The sequence below is a fragment of the Euwallacea similis genome, chromosome 4, assembly GCF_039881205.1.
Source record: "Euwallacea similis isolate ESF13 chromosome 4, ESF131.1, whole genome shotgun sequence".
Lineage (NCBI taxonomy): Eukaryota > Metazoa > Arthropoda > Insecta > Coleoptera > Curculionidae > Euwallacea > Euwallacea similis.
The window spans coordinates 4,948,591-4,969,733 of record NC_089612.1 but is presented as its reverse complement, the minus strand read 5'-3'; the positions used below and the strand labels follow the sequence as shown (position 1 = coordinate 4,969,733).

Below are 21,143 nucleotides of genomic sequence, written 5' to 3'. Positions count from 1 at the left end.
GGTGTGTGTAACGTGATAGAAAAACATTTTTCAATGGCCCTAAAAATCACTTATAAACCGTCTGCAACAAAGACCTTTTCCTCAACTGGATAGGTTTATATGAATGCTGATAAACTGTGGTCAGTCTCCAGTGTTCCGGATAATCTTCGCGCCTATGCTTCTGCAAAGAAAAAGGTGCTGCTAAGCTGTTAATACTATAGCTGGGTGTATAACGGCGTTTTAGTTTTGGCACCGTAAACTTATAACATGCCCTACTTACGTATTTCTGGGGAACGCCGGCTTTAAACGCCATTTTGTACTCGGTTTTGATTTTTCTGTCCCCTGGCAGGTTTTTTAGTTCACAAGCCACGCAAAGACGGCCTCCCAATTTCTTACACGAGTGCTGCGTGCAAGCTCGATCAGCGCATTTCTTTCCATTAACTTTATTTAAATTAGGAGTGCTTTGATAGGGGCTGTTATTCTTTTTGTTCAAGTCGTTTGTATCTTCGTGTAAGTCATAAGCACTTTTGGCTCTTTTGACCTCACCAGAACTACTACTGCCTCTACTTTTGGACACCGAGGTTTTAGGTCTGTCTAATATAAAGTCTTTTTCTTCGTTGGCCTTAGCTCCATGGTCGAAAATGGGTCCGCATACATGAACTCCGTCGCATTTCGATACTTTCTTGTTTTCATCTTTTGGAGTGTGAACTAAAGAAAACACCGCAGGTGCTTGAGAACCATTTGAGCCATCAATATGGGCTGTGGGTTTAGGTTCATCCTCTGGATCTTCCGGAGCCAAATCCCAGCATATCGCCAGGTCTATCGGAGACACTTTGTTTTGCCTTATAAACCGCCATTTGCGCTCAAAGCTTCCAGCGGTATTAGGTCTGTCATCAATGAGGTCTTTCTTATTTGGATGATGGGCACAGGTTTTTGGTCTATAGACTTTAAGTTTCGTGCATCTTGTAGGACCATATCCAGGATATCCCTTCCAACCAACTCCACAAGCGAAGTTTTTGTCTTCCAGCATTAACCCAGGATCTTGTTCCATCTTCCTTTGGATCTGCAGCTTTCTGTATATCGCGTCGGTGATCGTGTCCGGTAATGGATCATGCTCAAGGTTTTCTTTATGCAGTTTTTTGGCCAAATTAAAATTAGAAATGGCGCTGATGATGGGGGTCAATATGCGGCTGCTGCTTTTCTTATCGCTCACCATTTCCTTGTCGCAATTCTCTACGACCTCTTGCACCTGCTCGTCTAATGACTTCGCAGATTCGGGAAGAGGCTTTGAAAAATCGTCACGATGTTTGGGATAGCTAGGTTTAATTTCCTGGTTATTGTTAAATCTATTCTTTGCCAATTCATCGTAACTGTCTGGGCGATTTCTTTCGTCCGTTAGATCTCCTGGAATGTAAGGAACTGCTGTTGGTTCTAATTGATGAACCTGCATTGAGAAGTTTTAAACAAATTATTCCGCGTAAACTTACTTATCTGCAATTTGCCTTATTCTCTCTTTGGCCGCTTTCTGCTTCTTCATTTTCTGGATCTTCAAGCTTCTGAAATCGTTTATTATTATCTTTCGTGTTCTCATTTAAACATTCAGCTAAAAGCGTAAAAGAATAAAGTCTGTAAATTCCTAGCTATTTGAAATCAAAATTCACCTGTTCTCTTATCGATCTTCTTAGGTAAGTTCCAAGTGCTAATGAAACCTCCCCAAGGTTGCTTCTTTACCTTTTTAATTTCAGGCAAAATGTGTCCTCTATCATTTGCAATTATTTTTGTTTTACCTTCTCTTTGTCTCGGGGTGGTAGGATATAACTTGGGTACTTCCCAATTTCGCAGGGTTTTTGGTCTGTAGGCTGATTCAAACTAGAGTTTAAAACACGGTTTGAGATGAAATGTACTTATTGCTGAATAAATTAAAGATAAAATAAATAAAGCAACATTTTTTTACATCAATTTTTATTGCTTTAGCACAAAAATAGATTATTTCTTATTCTTCCGGACTTTTTGCTTTTTTATATGTTTTTTAACTTTCACTTTTCTTTTCTCAGCTTGCGCATCCTTAATTGCCTTTTTCCTCGCCTTCTTCTCTTCTAATGTTTCATGTTTTGGCCTTGAAGCATCCACAAATTTCCTATCATCATCTTCATCAGAATCCTCACTATCTTCCACATCACTCTGCTCTTCATTTTCTTGGTCGCTCCCCAGTATTTCTGGTCGTTGAACTGTTTCACTTAGATCTGCCTTAAGGCCTACTAAAGTTTTGTAAATAAGATCATCAGCAATGCCTGATTTGGCCAGGTTTATGTCCCTCTCAAAATCTATCACTTCTGTAAGCCTTTTGGGTATGTATGCTTGTTTGAAAACCTCCTCATCTACCTGTTGGCAATAGAAAAATGTATTATTGTTTAAGACTGTGGATTCTTACCTGTTCAGTAGCAGTAAGCTCATTCCTTTCAGCTGCTTTTTTTGATAATCTATTTAAGATTTCATCAATGTTGTTTTCATTAATAGAGGGATCAGTAATGAAATCAAATAGGTCCTTAATGGTCATGGTTGCTACATCTCTTTTCTTGAAATAATCTGTGATATTTGTACAATCTTTCCTCAAAAACTCCAGGGCATGTGGATGGTCATGTTCAACACTTTGAGACACATCAATAATATAAACTTCTTCATTATAGTACAACATATTAAACTCTGATAAATCTGCATGCACTAGTTTGCACTTGTTATATAATTTCCATATAATCACAACAATATCCCTATAAATCTGTCTAGCTTTAAATAGGGGCAACTCTACATCCTTGAGCTTTGGAGCAGGCCAACCATTTTTACCAATAAAAGTCATTACAAGAACATGAGATCTTAGAATAATGGGTTCAGGTACATTCAGCCCATTGGAGTGCATTCTCATCAAATTTCGCATTTCTTTCTCTGCCCATGTTTTCACCATTTTCCTGGGATTGTGCTTGCAGTAGCCATGTCTGAATCGAAATTCCCCAGTAACATATTTGTCCCTATCTTTAAAGACTAAGATTGAAGTTTTGTAAATTTTGATTGCAAAGTCCTTCTCAGCATTAGAAGAAGCATAATAGACATTGGCTTCCTTGCCTGTGGAAATACATCCACTGATATCATTAATGAGTTTGTGATGCAAGAGTTTGAATATTATCATTCTAGTACGAAGGTCGAACACTTGCTCAGCAGTGGCCCTATCATGCTTATCTTTAGTTTTCTTTTTGTTGTTCTCAGTTTTCTTTTGATTTATTAATAATTGATTATCTGCATGGTCCGACAGGGACTGTGCTTCATATTTATCCACATTTACCTTATTGACATACTTCTTAAAAAGGTTTTCGTTGGGCTGAAAGGTGCTTAGTTTATTGGAATATTGTTGCTGGTTTGAATGAGACCCTTTGACGTAGAAACCTTCCTGTTCATCATAATCGTAAAAATTATCGTCTTCTGAACATGAGCTATAGCTTTCTCCCTGTGGGATTTTCATAGATTTGAGAGCCTCATTAATAATGTCATCCTCCTCAGCATCAACAAACAGATCTTCTTCGAGTAGATGGTCAATTGTTGAGTTCATTTTTAAGGAAAAATTGCTGAATTTAAGGTGAAATTAATTGATTTTCGGGGAAACAGACACGTTGCGATGGATTTATTTTCGATCGAATAGTGAGGTTATGTTTAAGGTCAATTTAAAACAGTTGTTGGATATGTCTCCATCCTTCTCAGGAAAAACGAGTCGCAACATGGCTAGAGCTAGCAGCTTTCTTCTACCTCCAAAAATGTTGAACATATTGAACATTTGAACATACTCTGAAAGATAAAAAGTCTCTAGATCTCCGACTAAATCTCTAAATTACGAACGTTTTGATCATTTCTTTTCATTATTTTTTATCATTATTAACTCGTCGTTATTGTAAAAATTAATCGAATAAATCTCCTGATTTTTTGCAATAATGCACACTACCCTCGTTCCTTACGAAACTGTGTGTCACAAAATTTTAATTAACGTAACACTTTAAAAGGTTCATCTTGTAGATGCGAGCGATTACCATGCAGTCATCCATGAAAGCGGTTTAAGTGTTACTGGCTCATGTAGGGAAGCGCGGACGCCATATTTTAAAAGTAATTAATCATCCTTCACCATATTGTCTAGATTAATATCTTTTTGAATTTGTTACTATAATTTTACTTCATTTTTATATATTTTTCCACGAATCCTTTTATTATATTACGATTTTCTCGAAATTTAAACGTCTATTTCGTTCTATTAATGGGAATTTAAACATCACATACCACTAGTACAAGGACTTTGGAGTTATCCAATCTCTCAATTCTCTATTAATTCTTAATTGCTAATTTCTAAGGAATTAATAACTTGTAACTAAAGACGCTGGATTAAGAATGCTAATTTTATTAAAGCTCTTGGGGTACAAGGTACTTAAGCCGCGTAAGGGTTTCAATGTAGCTTAAAGGGTTTATTTGGGTTGACCAAATCTTGGAAGAATTCTGTAATAAGGTATTGACGCATACACGTTCTGAAAAAAAATTTACGATTTTATTGGGGAAAAATGTGGTTCGTCTCTCAAACAATCAATCATCAATTAAGAATTTGAGGCAAGGAATTGAGAATTAAAAAATTGGATAACAATTAAAGGAAAACGCTTTAGCAAATTGCAAACGATTCAATTCAGCTCTTTCCTTTCACAAGGACGTAGTGGTTAATTTGGCAACTTCGATACATTTCATACATCTCATAAGGCGGAAAAACTCGTTTTGGTCAAAGTAATATGTCAAGGAGAACTTAAGGCAGATAATGGAGATAACGCAGGTATAATTATTTTGTTACGACTTTCGGCCACAGTTTTAAGTTCACCTTGATACGGGATTTTTACTTTCACCCCCGCATTGCGATGTACCCACTCAAATACCTTACTTAAATCTAAATCTGTAAATATCTTAGCAGCGCCAGACAATGCGCATATCGGAGATTTGGTAGTTCGTAAGTTTTTAATATTGCGGGATTAGAGCTAGTGGTAAGATAATGACGAGCAAACTGACAGAGCCATCTAGGAATGAAGCACTGTGGAACGAGGTTACTACTGCCACCGCTACTAAACGGTTGGGCGTCTGGGGATCCCCTTTCAGCCTGAAGTATCTCCCCAGAGCTGAAAAGGAAAGGGGAGAAAAGGGCAGTTGGCGTGTAGGAGGACGGTTGTGTGGAGGAGTTAGTAGTTAGTTTGTCACTGTTTCGTTAATATGTAATATGGAGGATGTTCCCAATATTATTCCGACGCATGCAACATATAATACTACATGGCACATTTGTCTAACATCTAAATTAGGGCACCTACCTGTTGCTCGATTTTTGCCTCTCTATGATAATATGCTTTTTCCAGTCTTCCCCAAAATTCAATATGCTCGAATTTAGGTATGCGGATCTAATATAATGTCATGAACGCAACTAAATGACGATATCGCCTGGAAACATGGCCTTACCCCCGAGTTCGTAACGGCATGTGATTGATTCATTCTACTGAACCATATCCTGCGCTAGATAATAAGGGAAATTTATTGTTGGAGCAAACAATATAGCGTGCCGATATATAATATTGCTGGCGGTAATTCAGGAAATGAGTTTTATTGCATGACAAATCCCAAAAGTCTCGTCAAAATTTGAATCCGCCTAAGAAATGTGTGTTAATCAACAGCATTCAAAGAAATGGCCAAGGCGGGGCTCGCAATGCTTATTCCTTCGAAGTAAACGGAGAATACATGTATGTGTGTTTTCGTGTTAATTATGCAAACCTTGGGATTAATTTTGGTAATCGACCTAGAACACGCCCATCATCAAGTGAGGCGGATTTCAAGAGTAACTTGAACGAGGATTTGCGATCGCAACAGCGACTGTTCTAAAATAATCTAAATCGTTATGAAACATATCAGTTTTTCATACAGAATTCGGGTGAGACGACTAGGCCCGAAGGCGGGGCAGATTCAGATCTCACAAGTGGAATTTTAAATTTCTGTTTGATGATATCTAAATCGCCCAAAATGGGCCCGTGGACCGAGTTATATAAACTTAAATGAGCGCGATGATATCGCCTTCATTACGCCGCTACGGCAAACTCCTAGGCGATCCGTTGCTCTCCCGACGCTTTCTCCGACGCTATTAGTTTCAATGCCACTTAGTTCCCTTTTAACTCAAAACTACGTTAATTATTAAGAAATTGAATTCCAACGAGACACGCATACATTAACATTAAAATATCGCTCACTCGTCCGCGCCTTTAATTGTACGGCCCGTTCTTACGCAACGTGACGTAATCGTCAACTTTTGATAGCCCACCAACGAGTGCTTCTGAGCTGGTTTGTCTACTCCAGATTTGCACACAATTGCTCCACTTCTTTTCAGTATATAAAGATCAATTCGCGGTCAGGATCACCATTGCAGTCTGAAGTGTAATCAAACCAACCTCATACACGCAACATGGCTTTCAAAGTGAGCGCTCGTTAGAAATTTTTCCCGATGCGTCTTACTATTTGCTCAATTACAGTTCCTCGCAGTAGCAACCCTCTTCGCCTACGCCAATGCCGGAGCTCTGTACGCCCCTGCTGCGCCAGTGGTGGCTCACGCCGTTCCCGCTCCAGTGGCTTATGCCGCACCCGCCCCAGTGGCTTATGCCGCACCCGCTCCCGTGACGTACGCAGCTCCCGCTCCCTTGGCTTATGCCTCCCCAGTGGCCAAAACGGTGGTTGCTGCCCGTGCCGAAGACTACGACCCCAACCCGCAATACAGCTACGGATATGATGTCCAGGATGGTCTCACCGGGGACAGCAAAAGCCAGAGCGAAACCAGGAGCGGAGACGTTGTTCAAGGAACCTATTCCGTCGTTGATCCAGATGGTAAGCAGCATTCACTTCCTTTGATGTGTTCTATTAACGTGTTCGTCGCAGGCACCAAGAGAACAGTAGACTACACCGCTGACCCCGTCCACGGATTCAACGCTGTAGTCCACCGTGAACCTCTCGCCGTCAAAGCCGTAGCCGCCCCTGTCATAGCCAAAGTTGCCGCTCCAGTAGCCTACGCCACCCCCGTAGCTAAAATCGCAGCTCCTTTGGCCTATGCCGCCCCCATTGCCAAGGCTCCTCTTGCTTATGCCGCGCCAGTTGCGGGAATTGCCGGTCCTTTGTCTTACTCAGCCCACCCGTCCCCGGTTGCCTTGGCCGCCCCCGCGATCGCCAAGTTCGGTTATGCTGCCCCAGCTTATGGAGCCCCGGCCCTTATCCATTAGGAATATTTCGATCATTTAAATGGCTGTTTTGTTGATGTCGAGGTGATATTGTGTATATAAAGAGTTTGTTATTTATTTTTACATGGCTGAATAAAAGTCGTTTAAATGCAAATTTTCAATTTCATTTTATAAGTATGGCCTTCCATCCTTAATAGACTTCAAATAAGCTGAACGTCGAACCTTAAGATATACAAGGTATTTTTTTACATGAACCATAAGGACTTTAATACAATTAATTTCGCTGTTTTCTTTCAAATAAGCCTTAGCTAAAATTGTCTAATATTTCACAGCAAGCATTGCCTAAAGAGTGGTGTCAAGGGCATTCAATAAAAATGCAAACTTTAACCAAAAATAAATTGAAGCTTCCTTCTGTATTCCTCAGGATCGACTAGCAGAAAAGGTTGTAATATGTCCTCAATAGAATTTTTATTAAAAGTCGCTTACCCAACCCAAAAGGTAATGAAAAACGTCCCCTGAACCACCTTCGTAAATAGTGACCTGTTAAGTAATTCTGGCTAGGGCTCATTTGAAAAAAAAAACAACAAAATGCATGAACTCAAAGTGAAGTGGAAATTTGCCCTGCTGAGGGCTTAATTCGACTGGTGTGAAATCTACAGGGTGTTTTGTTGTTTTAGTATAACTTACAGTCGTTCCCCAAACAGAGGTGTTGAAGTTTTTAAATTCATTGAATTTTTTCTTAGCTCTTAGAGTTTTTGAGATATTTAGCCAACGTATTTTCTTTTGATTTCGATTATCCACTGGGTGCCGTTTTCTCTTAGGTTTTGCCTTATTTTGCTCCTCTCCTCCAAATTTCTATGGCTCTCTGAATGTGAATTTCTTTGAATTTCGCTGGCTGTTTCTTCCGAAAGACCTCTTATGGAAAAATCTTTATTATTTTAATTTTTTTACTTATGGAAAATCATCGTTGCTGAAAATAGATGGAAAACGGTGACAGAGGGGGAAAACGTAAGAAACGAAAAGAGTTTATCTAAAGCAAACAGCTCATTAGGATATCTATAAGGAGACCATTAGTGGCGCACTACAAAAAATTCAGGAGGAGGAGGTAATGGTAAAAATACGCTCCTGTAGATTCTCGCAGTCACCTGGCGAATCTTACAATGTAGGCCTTACATCCCAAATTAGAGTTAAATATCTCACAAACTCTATGAGGGATAAAGAAAAAAATTAACAAATATTTTAAATCTTGGACACCTCCGAAACAAGCGTTAGCGGGCTCAAGTTTACATGACCTTTTTGTGCTCATTTTAATAGTTCTATCGACTATTGAAGTTAGGCTAAAAACCTGAAACGCCCTGTACGTTAAACCTGCATGGCTCAGTTGAGTTAAGGTTCTTCAAACTGAAAGTATCTTACTAGGTATCTTCGTTAATACCAGTTACCCCATAGTGATATGTAGATACTTTAAGACTCGCTGCGCAGGCTTACACAGCTATCACCAGCGTAGGTTGGAACATAGGTGCGCATGTGGGAGAAGGACTGCATAAAGTTCAATATGCCTCCGACAAAGACCAACAACAAAGTGGGTGGAGTCAATCCAGATCCAGTTGCCAGATCTCTCACCTATTTAGAATTTTTACTGATATAAGTTAAGCATAGAGCTCATCGAGACTATTAATATGAAGTATTTAATAAAGCAATTACTGCTTGGATTTTCGAGATATCGGAGTTCAAAGTTTGAAAATCGGAAAAAAGCTGCTGCTTTTTTGCTTAAATTAATTAATTGGGATTCGTATGTCGCTGCCTTTAAAATGCAGTTTGGAGCACTTCTACTTCTAAAATTTTCTTTTTCATACACCGTATCTCTTCAGAAACTTAAAGAGCCATTACAACCCGGCTTGCTCAGGCTTATAAAGGTCATCGTGACAATTAATTTCAGCCTTTGAGACTGTACGGAATTGAACAGCACAAAATTCCCAGAGATGTGAAGCAAAAATAATCGAGTCCTTAATCGCGTTTGCAGGTGATTTCAACAAAGGTACAGATACACTCATGTAGTGTTAACTGACCAAAAATGCATTTGCCTTGCACTTTCGATACCGCATCCTTGACAACTCTTTTCGGCCTTCTACAGCGGCGTCCTGCATTCACCTGTGGACGGGCCAGCGCCCAATTCACTTCATATGCCCAATTAAGTTCAATTTTATAAATTTACATATTCAGCTTGTGGAGTTAGATTTGGTCAGTTTCTTTGCCATCTAAACTTTCGTTTTGAGGCACTCCACTGATGACCTTTAATTAAGACACTTCAGTTCGTCTTCCTGCACCGCCCTGCGTCTGATAATGATATTTGATTCCGCCGCAGTCATTATTGCTGTTCAACCTTGGCAACAAAAAGTGCCCAGCTCTTGTGACATAATGTCCCATTCACGAATCTGTACGGCTTACCGGTTTTCGGGTGATCTGGTCCAGGCACATACGCATTTTTGCTCCACATTTTTCGAATATAAAAGATCATCGGAACCGGGTCGTATCATTGCAGTTCGCAATTCGACTAAGCAAACATCAGCAAAAAATGGCTTTCAGGGTAAGTGGTCATTTGCTCAACTGCCTTGAAACACAATAGGATTTGTCTATAACAACAGTTCATCGCATTCGCCACCCTTTTGGCTATGGCCCATGCCGGAGCTTTGCTGCAACCCGCAGCTTACACCTCGGCTCCAGCCCCATTGACTCTCGCCAACCCCGTCGCAAAGACCATTGTGGCGGCACCTGCTGAAGAATACGACCCCAATCCTCAATACAGTTACGGATACGACGTCCAAGACGGGCTTACCGGAGACAGCAAAAGCCAAACTGAAACCAGGAATGGGGATGTAGTTGAAGGCAGCTACTCCCTCGTTGAACCTGATGGTACTTAGTGAATTTCATCCCTTAAATGGGTTTATATATCTTCGTGGTTTGTTGCAGGCAACAGGAGAATCGTAGACTACACTGCCGACCCCGTGAACGGATTCAACGCAGTGGTCCGCAGAGAACCAGCCGCAATTGCGGTTAAAACCGTCGCTGCTGCCCCCGCCATCGCCCATGCCCCCATCGCCAGATTAGCCCCCGTAACAAGAGTAGCCGCCCCTGTAGCTATCGCCCCTGCTCCTATCGCCAGACTAGCACCTGCTCCCGTCGCCTATGCTGCAGGCCCCACCTTGGCTGCCGCCCCTTTCGCCGCCAGAGTCGCCGCTCCATTGGCCGCCCCCTTGGCCTTGGCCCCTCACGCCCCTATCACCTACTCCGCAGCACCAGCAGTAGCTAAAGTAGCCTACTCTTCTCCTATTGTTTCGTACCAATTGTAATTTTTCTCTTTGTAATTTTGTACATTGTTATTTATTATTGAATGCGTCGGAAATACATATCATAGAAAACTAGAATTTTTTGGTTTATTACTCGTTTTGGCGGTTTTACAATTCAGTTTTAACAATGGAAAAACTTAATTTAGTTAAATAAATTACCATTTTTTTATAACTATAAAATATTGATGAGGGTGTATATCTGGTTGCCCATATCGACCTTTTAGACTTTCAAGCTGGCGAGCCAGTCTACTACCAAGTAAAAAAACTGAGTGAAAAAGGAGTTTAAATCGATGGTAATAGTAAGTAAAAATTAATTCATTAGGGATGTAATATCAATTAACAAAGAGCAATTTTTCAATGTAATTCAAAACGGTATTTTGACAATATGGTGAAGGTACTAAGTACAGGGCGTTTGCGATCTTACATTCATAGAAACTTTTATGTTATCTTGATGAAAAAAAAATCGCTCCCCGCACGTTTTTCCGCACTCTTTATTCACACCTTGAATACAACTAAAATTTTACCTATTCGAAGTATTAAATTAAGCGAAAAAATGTCATGATTTGTGATTTATCTCAGGGTTTAATACACTTACTCCCATTCCATTAAAGCTCGTCACTGAAAAGCAATATCTATACTCATTACCTGATTGGCACTGTAATTTTTCGACATACTAATTCACTTGTAGCAACGAGTGCAAGAATGTTTAAGCAACTAGTAACGTCACATATTCGGTCTTACACACACGATTTCGTCAGCGATGGAATCCGAATCGATGTCCGCAAAATTAGCACATTGTTGAAGGTATCAGGCCGGTTGGGCCCTATCTTGGAGACAGTTCCAGCGTGGTTTGTTTGGTCTGATTTCCTAGACAACCCGACGTGCCAGTGTGCGAATAGGGGGTCAAATTCTATTGAGAATCATCAATCACGACTGATCCTATAGATAGGAAAATCGCTTTGCGAGTTAAGTAAACTTTCCGGAACGTAATTCTATAATATGTTTTGAGAAAGCATTGGGTACGAATATTTCTGGAGGTCCTATTTAAAAAAGGCCTTCCTTAGGGATTTCATACCGTTTGATATAGCTGCTTCGGTGAAGTTATGTATTATTTGACCTAGATATCGTTAGATTATACGAGATGTAGGACAGGGAAATTGAAGGACATAAATAAACAGTTTGCAAATGCAAATCGATGATTTCTTTAACTGGTTACTACGCAAAGCAAAAATGAAATCTGTCACCTTTTATTTTAAGATTTTTACATTTGAGATCTAAAGTTTTACATGTATACTTGCACGGTAACAAATGAGAGAGTTTCAAGACTTCGATGTTTTGCAGAAATAGGCGATATACACCAATTAGCCATATGAAAGAAGACCGTATTTTGTTGTCGACAGTGAAAGAAACATACAGTATTAAAGTATCTATAGAACTCACCTTTACAATAAACTTTTCAGGTATTATATGGAGGAAAGATCGATCACCACGAAAGATACAAACAATATAAGCGCGGCAAGCCTTTAAAAGCAATCTTTTATACACATACCTTTGAGTTTTATTCTTAGCTATTTGAGTATTTTTATGTATAGGTCTATTTAGTAAATTTCCAGCCACTTTTGCTTATAGATACCTACTTAAATCTAATAAGAAAAAGTGTTAATAAATAACGTATTACTAGGCATGATTTAAACTCTATGTCTACTGTTTTCTTCAGATTGTCTTAAGAGACTTCTCAAATAGTTGAGGACATTCGAATTCCTTTGATAATCCATCGGTGACAAATTTCGGCCAAATCTCATGAAGTTGGAGTTGGAGGTCCTGCCAAAACGCAAGAAGTTTTCGTGACGTTTCGACGAAATTTCCCGTTTGTCTCTCTTTTTCTTGCTGCCATCGCCCACACTTCTGCCGAACCTCAAGAAACTGGATTGATCCCTCACTGTGCGTTGTTGAGGGTCACCGGTGAAGCTACAATCAGTGATTATATTCGGTGGTTTAATAGAATTCGACAATATTTTAGAGAGTAATTCCTGACAATCTGGCGGATGAAAAGTTTCTACATAATGTGATTCGAGAGCTTGAAATTCTTTGGAAAAAAGATTTTACACACGCCAAATATTCCTACCGCAAAAATTCCTGTTTACTACGACCGAATCTAATAAAGTGATCGTTTTTCCCTTGCCTTCCAGTTCTCGAAGGCCTCTGTAACTGTTTGCCATTACTCAAATTGTCGCTGGTGCTGTCGTAGTCCCAAAAAGCCTTGCCGAATCTCAAAAACTTGTCGCTATTTCTGGCCTGCCTGTCTAGGAAAGACTCGATTTCGGACTCGTCCTCCGGATTCGAAAGATCGAATCCCTCGAAACTCTCATCGGTAAGAGACAGGGCCGACCGAAGCAGGAGTAATGCTAAGATCGCCGGCGGCAACCCCATGTGGAATCAAAGTCTGAAACAAACATGTCCTGAACTGCTTTAATATGCTTACACATTCTGTTTGGTCCTTGCTTAACTAATTAAACTCCTCGCTAATTATGTGTAGATCGTTAAACGAGGATAATTCGTTTCGAGAAGTCTGTACCGCACGCATCAGTAATAACGAATATTATATTAGGTCACAGGAGCAAGATTTGAAGGATTTCCAACAGGTAAAATATTCATATTTTCTCTTCAGAATTCACCAGTAAAGTTTCCAGCAGAGCAGAGGCATCAATTATGAGTTTTCCAAGAAAGAGTGTTGAATATTTAATCACGAGACAAAAGCCTTTAGCGGACGATTAAGAAGAATTTTCGAAAAGAGCGACGGTCTTAAGGCACATTGAGTCGTAAAATAAACACTTCGGCGTGTTTTACCAAGTGTTCCTAAAAATAATAGATTCAGTCATGTTTTAACAGTGATCTCATACTTAAAGATAATAAGGACAACAGCTTTTTACATTATTAATTCATCAATTTCTCACTTGTGCCGTCTCCCAGGGATAAAACTCCGTGACATCATTATTTACCATGTTGTCAAGAACAATTGAATTTTTTAATCAAAAATATTATTTTTTTTATATGGAAAGTCAAATCGAATTTAAAACAATGTGTTATTGTATAGATACATTTACATTCTAACCGATGGAAAAATGTTTTATTTTGAAAATCAACAATAAAATGGGCTTCTTGACAAATGGTGAAAGATATGTTTTCACTAAATAAAATATTATTTTAAGCTTAATAACAGTTAAACTATAATCCACATATTTAATAATCTATAGTGAGTTATATTCTGGTCACAATCCCCATAGGGCCATCTGTTAAAGCCAATCCCTTTTTGGCACTTTAACATCACTTTTTCTGTAATATCATATATTTCATAAAGGGGATACTGTTGATTGAAACAAATGTGCTTGTATATTATATTTACGACAATAAAATATACCGGATGCCCTTAATAAAATGAAACGATTTGTCTAAATGCGCATAGCATAGATTCAATATCAATAATAGAAATATGCAAAATGATACTTTTGCAAAAATAGGCCTCAATGTGGCTTATTCTCTTGCTTCGCGGGCCAATTCACAATTGAATATGTAATACAATATGCATTTCTCTTATTCAGAATTTCTCGTCTTATTTTGCTTTTACCAACGATGCGATAAAAATAAATCTTTCGCTTGATTTTAAGTTAGTTTTGTCGATTGGTCAGAGAAATGCATATATAGTACCAACTTCCTATATAAAATGCTTGAATTGTAAACGATGTAAATCTAAAGAGAAAAGTCATAGATAACTAAAGGGTATAGCAAAAGGCAATTAAATAAGGGTACCGGAGTTTTGAATTTACAAGCGTTTGTTTACTTGCACACCCAGGTTCAGGTGTGTAATTTACGACGTTAAATGAAAATAATGTCTTCAGGATGGGGGTTGAAAAATCGCTTAGTTACGTAAGCTCCTGAAACAAACTCAAAGCGAAACTTTAATGGCCCACATACGCATCAGCAACAGAAGGATAAATTTATTACTAGTTATTTCAGTTTAGATCAAAAATCCATTGTGTAAGTCTAAAAATCTAAGAAATAAGGTTGCAAATTTTTTCTAGACATAACGGCGAATGAAAATTTTCAGGTGATACAACTTCATATCTATTCAATGTAGACTATACATAAAAGAAAATTGATTTTTCTTCTATGCATTTTCTACTACTTTGATTTGTATTTCTACGTTCGTCTAACTGCTGAAAAAAAATCAGTATTTTCCTGGATACACTTTGTATATATAGACATTTCCCATCTCAACTAACGAAATGTTTATTTTTCCTTCATTTCAGCCAATTCTTTTCTATCATTGAGACAGACAATCGCATTATTATCATTTGTAGATTAATCTTTCCTCCGCAATCTGACAAAAATATGCTGGCAAGTTTAGCCTTGCTTTCTAACCTCAGCCTCATTATTCCAATTTATTAATTGCTCCACATTTAGCATCCAAGACGTAAGGCAAGATGGAAGTTGTGATGTGATTAAACTAATCACACCATCTCAACTACGCGAGAACTTCTTTTAATTTCTCCTCAAGCTCTAAAATTCAGCAACAGTTTTGCGGTTAAGTAGTAACCTTAGAGCGTTTATTTTACGTTGAAATTATGTTACATTAACTACATGATGATGGGGTGCAGGTGTAGCTTACCGAACAACGAGCTCATTTGGGGGATCCGTACTTTATCAGGGGCGTCTGGAAGTTCCATTTTAATCTCATACAGCTTTAGAAAACTTTTTTGTAGCTTGCGTAACTATCGACTAATAAATCTTTTGTTTTAAACTGCACAATGGGGATTTTTCAAACTGAAACAAGGCATGAAAATCAGTCACAATACACCTAAAAGGAGGACAGTAATTTGAGGATGTATGGCCATTGCTAGGGCTGCGACGTATCCCTAATACGCAAACGTCTTTTGAATGTAAACTTATGACACCCATCGTTAGTTTGAATTAGTACACACAAACTCGCAATTTTTCCTTCAGAAGTTTTGCCATTGAGAATGTCGCCTTTTCTTCAGACCGATTAAGGCCACGAACATTCTAAAACTTTCTGAATTATCCGAAAAACTATAGTAAAATGGGTTTACGAGGGGGTGCGGATTTGCATTCTGTGAGCTATAGATAATGAACCATAGTCCACTTGGTCAACAACAACCGCAGTCCTCTTAAGAACTTAGTTCCGGTTAATTATGAGACTATAACGACCTTTGGTGCCTCTGAGATTTGATTTTCGCTCCCTTGAACGTATTTAAACTTGAAAGGGTCGAGTGTCATGCAAAATCATCACAGCACGTTCACTCTTTATTCCGGGTGTTTTCTATGTAAAAGGAAAAACGAATCAGTGACAGAAGTTTTGTCGGATCGATATGTTAAAAAACTTCGTGACTAGAATTATTCGGTTTATTGAAAAATATCCCGCTTTCGTCTCACATCTACCAAAACTTAAGACATCTCGATCGAGTTTGAGATTACACAGATTTGAAGGCTGTCGTCCGTTATTTATTGTCTTCGCACAATTCGAGCACTGACACATAAATTTCTATGGGCACATAAAGGCTAGGAGATTACTTTAAATCCAGAAAACGGCATTTCTAGATGACGACGGCGGTGTGGATTAAGACCGAGTTAAGTGCGGGTCTTATATTTTTATTATTTTGACGTATATAGAGCAAGACCGCGGCTAAAAACACATATAAGTCTCAAGGATGAATGAAGCTGGGAATATTAGAACTATTTACTATTACTGTTCATTTACTTGGTGAGGCATGGCCTCCTGCCCCACATCTTAAATAAGTCTGAGTCAATTCAAAATTTTTGCATTTATAAGTCTTTACTGTGATGTTCCCCTCTGTAGCAAACATCAAAGTTGGTGAGAGGGCAGAAAAAACCTAAATCACTATTTGCCAGATGTCCGAGGGGCGAAATAGGCATAAATCCTCTCGACCTTCCATGATCCATTTAAAAATGTAACGGAGTATATCACTATTTACAAATAGCGATCATTGCGACCTCTATGAATTGGAAGGACCTCGAACTTTAAGAGAAATTGCTGGTTGCCTAGTTTCTAAAGAACTCGAAATAATGGAACTTTTACTGGAATTCTAAATGATTAAACAATTTTTGATCCTCCACGCTAATCCTTGGTCTCTCCCTTCCTGAGTTCTGTAAGTTTTCATATTTCAAGGCGGTCTCTTTTCGGAAACTTAAGTTGGAAGATTGAGTTTCCCTAGGGATTTCAAGACTCCTATGTTAAAAAGTTCAAGTTGAGATCTTAAGGGAAACCGAGGACTTTGTAGATTGTTTATAGACACCCAGACATATGTTTAACTACTAGAAACAACCCAAACTAAATAAGTTAACTATAAGTGGAACTTACTGTTGAAAATTTAATTTACCGCACGCACAGATGTCTCACCGAATACCTACTGAAGTTGCAACGGGAGCCCATTCCATTCGGTGGCTTTACTCTATATAAAACTAATAAGCAAAAACTGAATTTACGATCAATTGACGGAATTAAATCCCAGCTTAAGTTAGTTTTAATTAGTTATGTTTAGATTGTTAACAATCTTCGGAGCCAAAACGTGGTTAATAATAGCCGCTTTTCGGCTTTTTTACAAACTGGATACAGGAGTCGGCAAATTTTTTCAATAAGCCATTATTTCTCGTTTGTTTGGGTTACAATTTCCTGCCATTAAGGCCATTTAAATTGAACAATTATAACGAAAAACCGAAAATAAATTTTACATTTAAACGTTTAACAGGGGCAGCTCTCTCTTCGCTTCCTGAATTAAAAGTGGAAATTAAAAATATGTTTTCCTTTGCAATGGACTAATCGCTTTTGTAATTAATTTTTAACCTCCAATTACGATCAGTCTATTAAACGACGAACCGAAATTTTCCTTCAGGATGTTAACAAACCTGGCGCTTGGGTCCTCGTCGCGGCACGAAAATCTGATACCTACCTCGTGAAAGTCACTAACAGCCGCATTAATTATAAAGTGAAATATTGAAATATCTCTAGTATAACGTGTTTAATTGTGATTCTTATGTTACCTCTCCCTTCTGATGGGCTTAGAAACCTTCATAATTCCATCCTAATGTCTCCTAACACGAAGCATTAAATAAATAAGAACATTTGTTTTAAGTTCTTTCCCATTTTCGTGATGGTTTATGCAGAATTTGCATTTCATGAATTTTAAAATCACGAACTAGTTTTCACTTTTTCTATACTTACGTTGTAATTAGAAATAAAAATAATCCGATCATATTTTCCTATCAAATAAGGGCTTAATAAAGAGCTAATTCGGCCCCCACATGTGGTAGATGAGTTATAAATCAGACAGGAGCAGCAAAAGGTGCTATAATTTCCGTGTTAAACAAAAACAAGGAAAGGAAATTTCAGGATAAAGGTGTTATTTTACTTTGAAGAGACACTAGAAGCCTTGGCCTTTTGTACGTGTTTTAATTTCAGAATAAGGATTGCACTTTAAATTAAATTATTATGAGAATTTCGTTCATCTATTAAATTTGATATTTCAGTTATGCAGCAGAGGGTTCTCATTGCTGCGCCGAACTAATCACTGGCGAGTTGCACCGGTAATTTGCACTAGTGCAGTTATAGCGAGAGTTCCATTCGCCACAGTAAAAATAAACTACTACATTTTCACAACTGCTAAATAATACTTTTATGAGTCGTTGCCACAAAATACGAGCAATAACTCGGACAGAGAAAATTGTATACAATTTTAGACTAACATGCATTCAGGCAATCTGGACCAGTAAAAAATACTCTTGCACTATACACACTTGGGTTTTTTTCCATCCCAAATAGCACTCCTGGATATTACCCTAAAAATCAATCGACAGTTTTCAGTGCACTTTATTCGAGGATGTGATTCATTAAATTCTTAACTCCAGTTTCTGCTACGAGAATGGTTCTTTGACAACTTTACACTCGTGCAACTTAAATTGAAAAAGGCGCGAGGCACATGCTCTTTTTGCATTCGTGGGACCCTTCCAAAATTAATCAGTAATTTTCGTTGCGCAATACGGTTGGTCCACAAAAACATCATTCAAATTTCTTTCGATCTTTCAGAAAATATTCGTTTACATTCCCCTCTTAATGTTTTTTTCTCGCCAAGCCACATTAAAATGCGTTCATTTTTTTCAAGGTAACCGCGCATTTTAATAGAAAAAACTTTCCATAACAACACAACAATAATAAAAATATTAAGAAGCTATTAAACTTTCTCTGTACTTACTTGCAGCGTTCGTCTGATGCGCTTCTTCGGAAACAACTAGCAGCACAACGACCGCTCTCAGCTACGCTCAACAAGCGGGCAACAGGACAAGAAGAGGACACAGCGATGCTAGGGATAACTAGGATTTTATCCTACCCAGGGCGCCTACATAGCCTCTCGCAATGTGGTGGGGGAATCATGGTCTAATAAATGACGTAGTACATTTCGCACGAAAAAATGTTACCGACGAACACCCTCTGGAAATTTGGGTCGTTGCTGCGAAGACTGGTGCCTCATCAAGGGTTGAAAAATTAAAATATGCACGTGTAAATTTGATTCATCATATTGTCAAGAATCCGCATGTGGGATATTGTACCATTCTCGACGATGTGGCGAGGGCAACTTTTTTGTTCTGGTGCAATGTAAAATTCGCAGTTATGAAGCAAAGTTAATTTACGCCCTATCCTATGCCCCGTTTGTTTGTTTAAACATTGGACTTCATCAGTTTCCCCTAATGAGGGAGAAATCGAAACAACATTGCTAAACGAGTCCAAATTATTTGTGTTGAAATTTAACATTCCGAAATAAACAGATGCTTTTGGTTGATGCAAAAGCAAATAAACGTCGATTTCCGTTCGAATTGATAAAAGGGCCGTTATGTTAAGTTTATGTACAATTGCTGGTGGAGTATGGTGGATAGCGCGATTAATTTTTGCACAGATCTCGCATGAGCTCAAGTTTGAAATTACGACCACAAAACTGCATGAATCATACAAAATTAAATCGTTTTCCTGGTTGAAACTAATTAGAATATGTTCGATTTTCCGCAGTGTTTACCCAAAAAAAATATATAACCTTCAATTTGAATTCGATTTGAATAAAATGCCGCAAACACGAATTCGTTTCGTTTGTTTTAAACATGAAGCCACTTCCATAAACATAACAATTTCATTTGTACATACACGTGTATTTTGGTTGGATATGAAGCATGCACGCAAAAGTCCATCTTGTCTTATTTCGAAGTTGACCAGTAATCAGCAAGTATACTAACAGTTTCCGGCAATTCTTGCGGTATATTTGCCATTAAAGTTAACTATTTAATTGCCGCAAAATTAAGATGGAAATCCGAATAGTTTCCGTCCTAAACTAGCCACATCCCCCTGATTTACGGCTTTAAGACCCACGACTCGATTATTCAAAATTTACATCGTGTAGGTGCAACCTTTTATATGACACCAAAGTGAATTTTACATATTGTTACATGGGGTTTGTGTCCACGTCGAAACTAATTTGTGAAACTTTTTGGAGCGACGGCCCTTCGAAGGACTAACGCATGGGCATTTGGCCGGTTTGTGGTATGTGGACGTGAGATTTATCATTGTCTCAAAGCTCGGATTTCCGGGGAAAACACAACAAGCATTAAATTTTCCCTAACGGTCAATTAGGACGCTTTATACGAGAAATTTATGCCCTTTTTAATAACTAGGTGTACTCGCTCCCATACTGAGATAAATGATCAACCACCGAACTCGATATTTTGATTAGCGTCGCGTTATTCAGATAAGTGTAAAATTGCACTTCAAGAAAGCATAGACTGAGAATTCGCAGCTTTAGCAGAGCTTTCTTTCCATCCTGACACCCGAAATACAACCGGCATCCTTTTATAACTTAATCCTTATTTATCGTTGATATACGGCTTTGCAGCGTGCCAAGGTTCTCAATACGGCATTACTATTGCACTCATTGCAGTCAACATACCTTAGAGTTTACATTGTAATAAGAGTACAAATAGAATCTGGGCATTATTTGCTGAAATTGAGCTTAATCAAAAGCACAGTTATTGGAAATCGGCGTGATCTCCATTACTACCCGCGGTCTTTTCCCAGTTACCCGGTACATGACGGATGTCCTCGCAATAGAAGCTTAGTGGTTTCGAGGCAAAATAGTTAACGAACGTCTTAAACTCTAAAGAACCGATGGTTGGCCTGATGAGGCTACAGTGATCTGAATAACCGAAAATCGCAAGGGGCCAGGTCTGGAGAATACGCCGCAAGCTGGAGAATTTCTCAGTCTCAGGAAAAGACGAGTTCCTGGGTTGGTCTTGATGCATGTAGGCGAACATTGTTAGGCAACAATATTACTTAAATGGTTTTTTTCCTCCTAAACTTCACTTAATTTGGCCATTTAGGCCTGATAACGTTCAGTTGTAACAGTTTTCCCAGATTTCAGAAGCTAAATGGCTCCCTTCCAATCCCATCAGACACATAATAAAATTTTCTTCACAT

The 21,143-nt window shown here is 38.6% G+C and overlaps 4 protein-coding genes across 5 annotated transcripts; 1 reads left to right on the top strand and 3 right to left on the bottom strand.

Moving 5' to 3' along the window:
• Nucleotides 1–19: 19 nt before the first annotated feature.
• LOC136408091 (uncharacterized) lies at nt 20–1,331 on the bottom strand. The gene is made up of 2 exons (XM_066388888.1): nt 260–1,331; nt 20–160 (listed from the first exon to the last, which is right to left on the bottom strand). Exons 1-2 carry the CDS (start codon nt 1,193–1,195, stop codon nt 47–49), a joined length of 1,050 nt encoding a protein of 349 aa, XP_066244985.1. The 5' UTR covers nt 1,196–1,331; the 3' UTR covers nt 20–46.
• A 591-nt stretch (nt 1,332–1,922) lies between these two features.
• RIOK1 (RIO kinase 1) lies at nt 1,923–3,650 on the bottom strand. The gene is made up of 2 exons (XM_066388879.1): nt 2,411–3,650; nt 1,923–2,361 (listed from the first exon to the last, which is right to left on the bottom strand). Exons 1-2 carry the CDS (start codon nt 3,575–3,577, stop codon nt 1,966–1,968), a joined length of 1,563 nt encoding a protein of 520 aa, XP_066244976.1. The 5' UTR covers nt 3,578–3,650; the 3' UTR covers nt 1,923–1,965.
• Nucleotides 3,651–6,259: 2,609 nt separating this feature from the next.
• On the top strand, nt 6,260–10,672 carry LOC136408236 (calphotin-like). The gene is made up of 7 exons (XM_066389111.1): nt 6,260–6,499; nt 6,555–6,903; nt 6,955–7,277; nt 8,733–8,832; nt 9,668–9,837; nt 9,896–10,163; nt 10,221–10,672. The coding sequence occupies exons 1-7, from the start codon at nt 6,488–6,490 to the stop codon at nt 10,598–10,600; spliced, it is 1,602 nt and encodes a 533-aa protein (XP_066245208.1). The 5' UTR covers nt 6,260–6,487; the 3' UTR covers nt 10,601–10,672.
• Nucleotides 10,673–11,828: 1,156 nt separating this feature from the next.
• Nucleotides 11,829–19,017, bottom strand: FMRFa (FMRFamide). 2 transcript variants are annotated; one of them, XM_066388895.1, is made up of 3 exons: nt 18,880–19,017; nt 12,723–13,040; nt 11,829–12,565 (listed from the first exon to the last, which is right to left on the bottom strand). In XM_066388895.1, exons 2-3 carry the CDS (start codon nt 13,025–13,027, stop codon nt 12,286–12,288), a joined length of 585 nt encoding a protein of 194 aa, XP_066244992.1. In that variant the 5' UTR covers nt 13,028–13,040; nt 18,880–19,017; the 3' UTR covers nt 11,829–12,285. The 2 variants fall into 2 exon arrangements, with proteins under 2 accessions (XP_066244992.1, XP_066244993.1); XM_066388896.1 differs by having other exon boundaries at nt 12,780–13,040.
• Between the last annotated feature and the right edge of the window lie 2,126 nt (nt 19,018–21,143).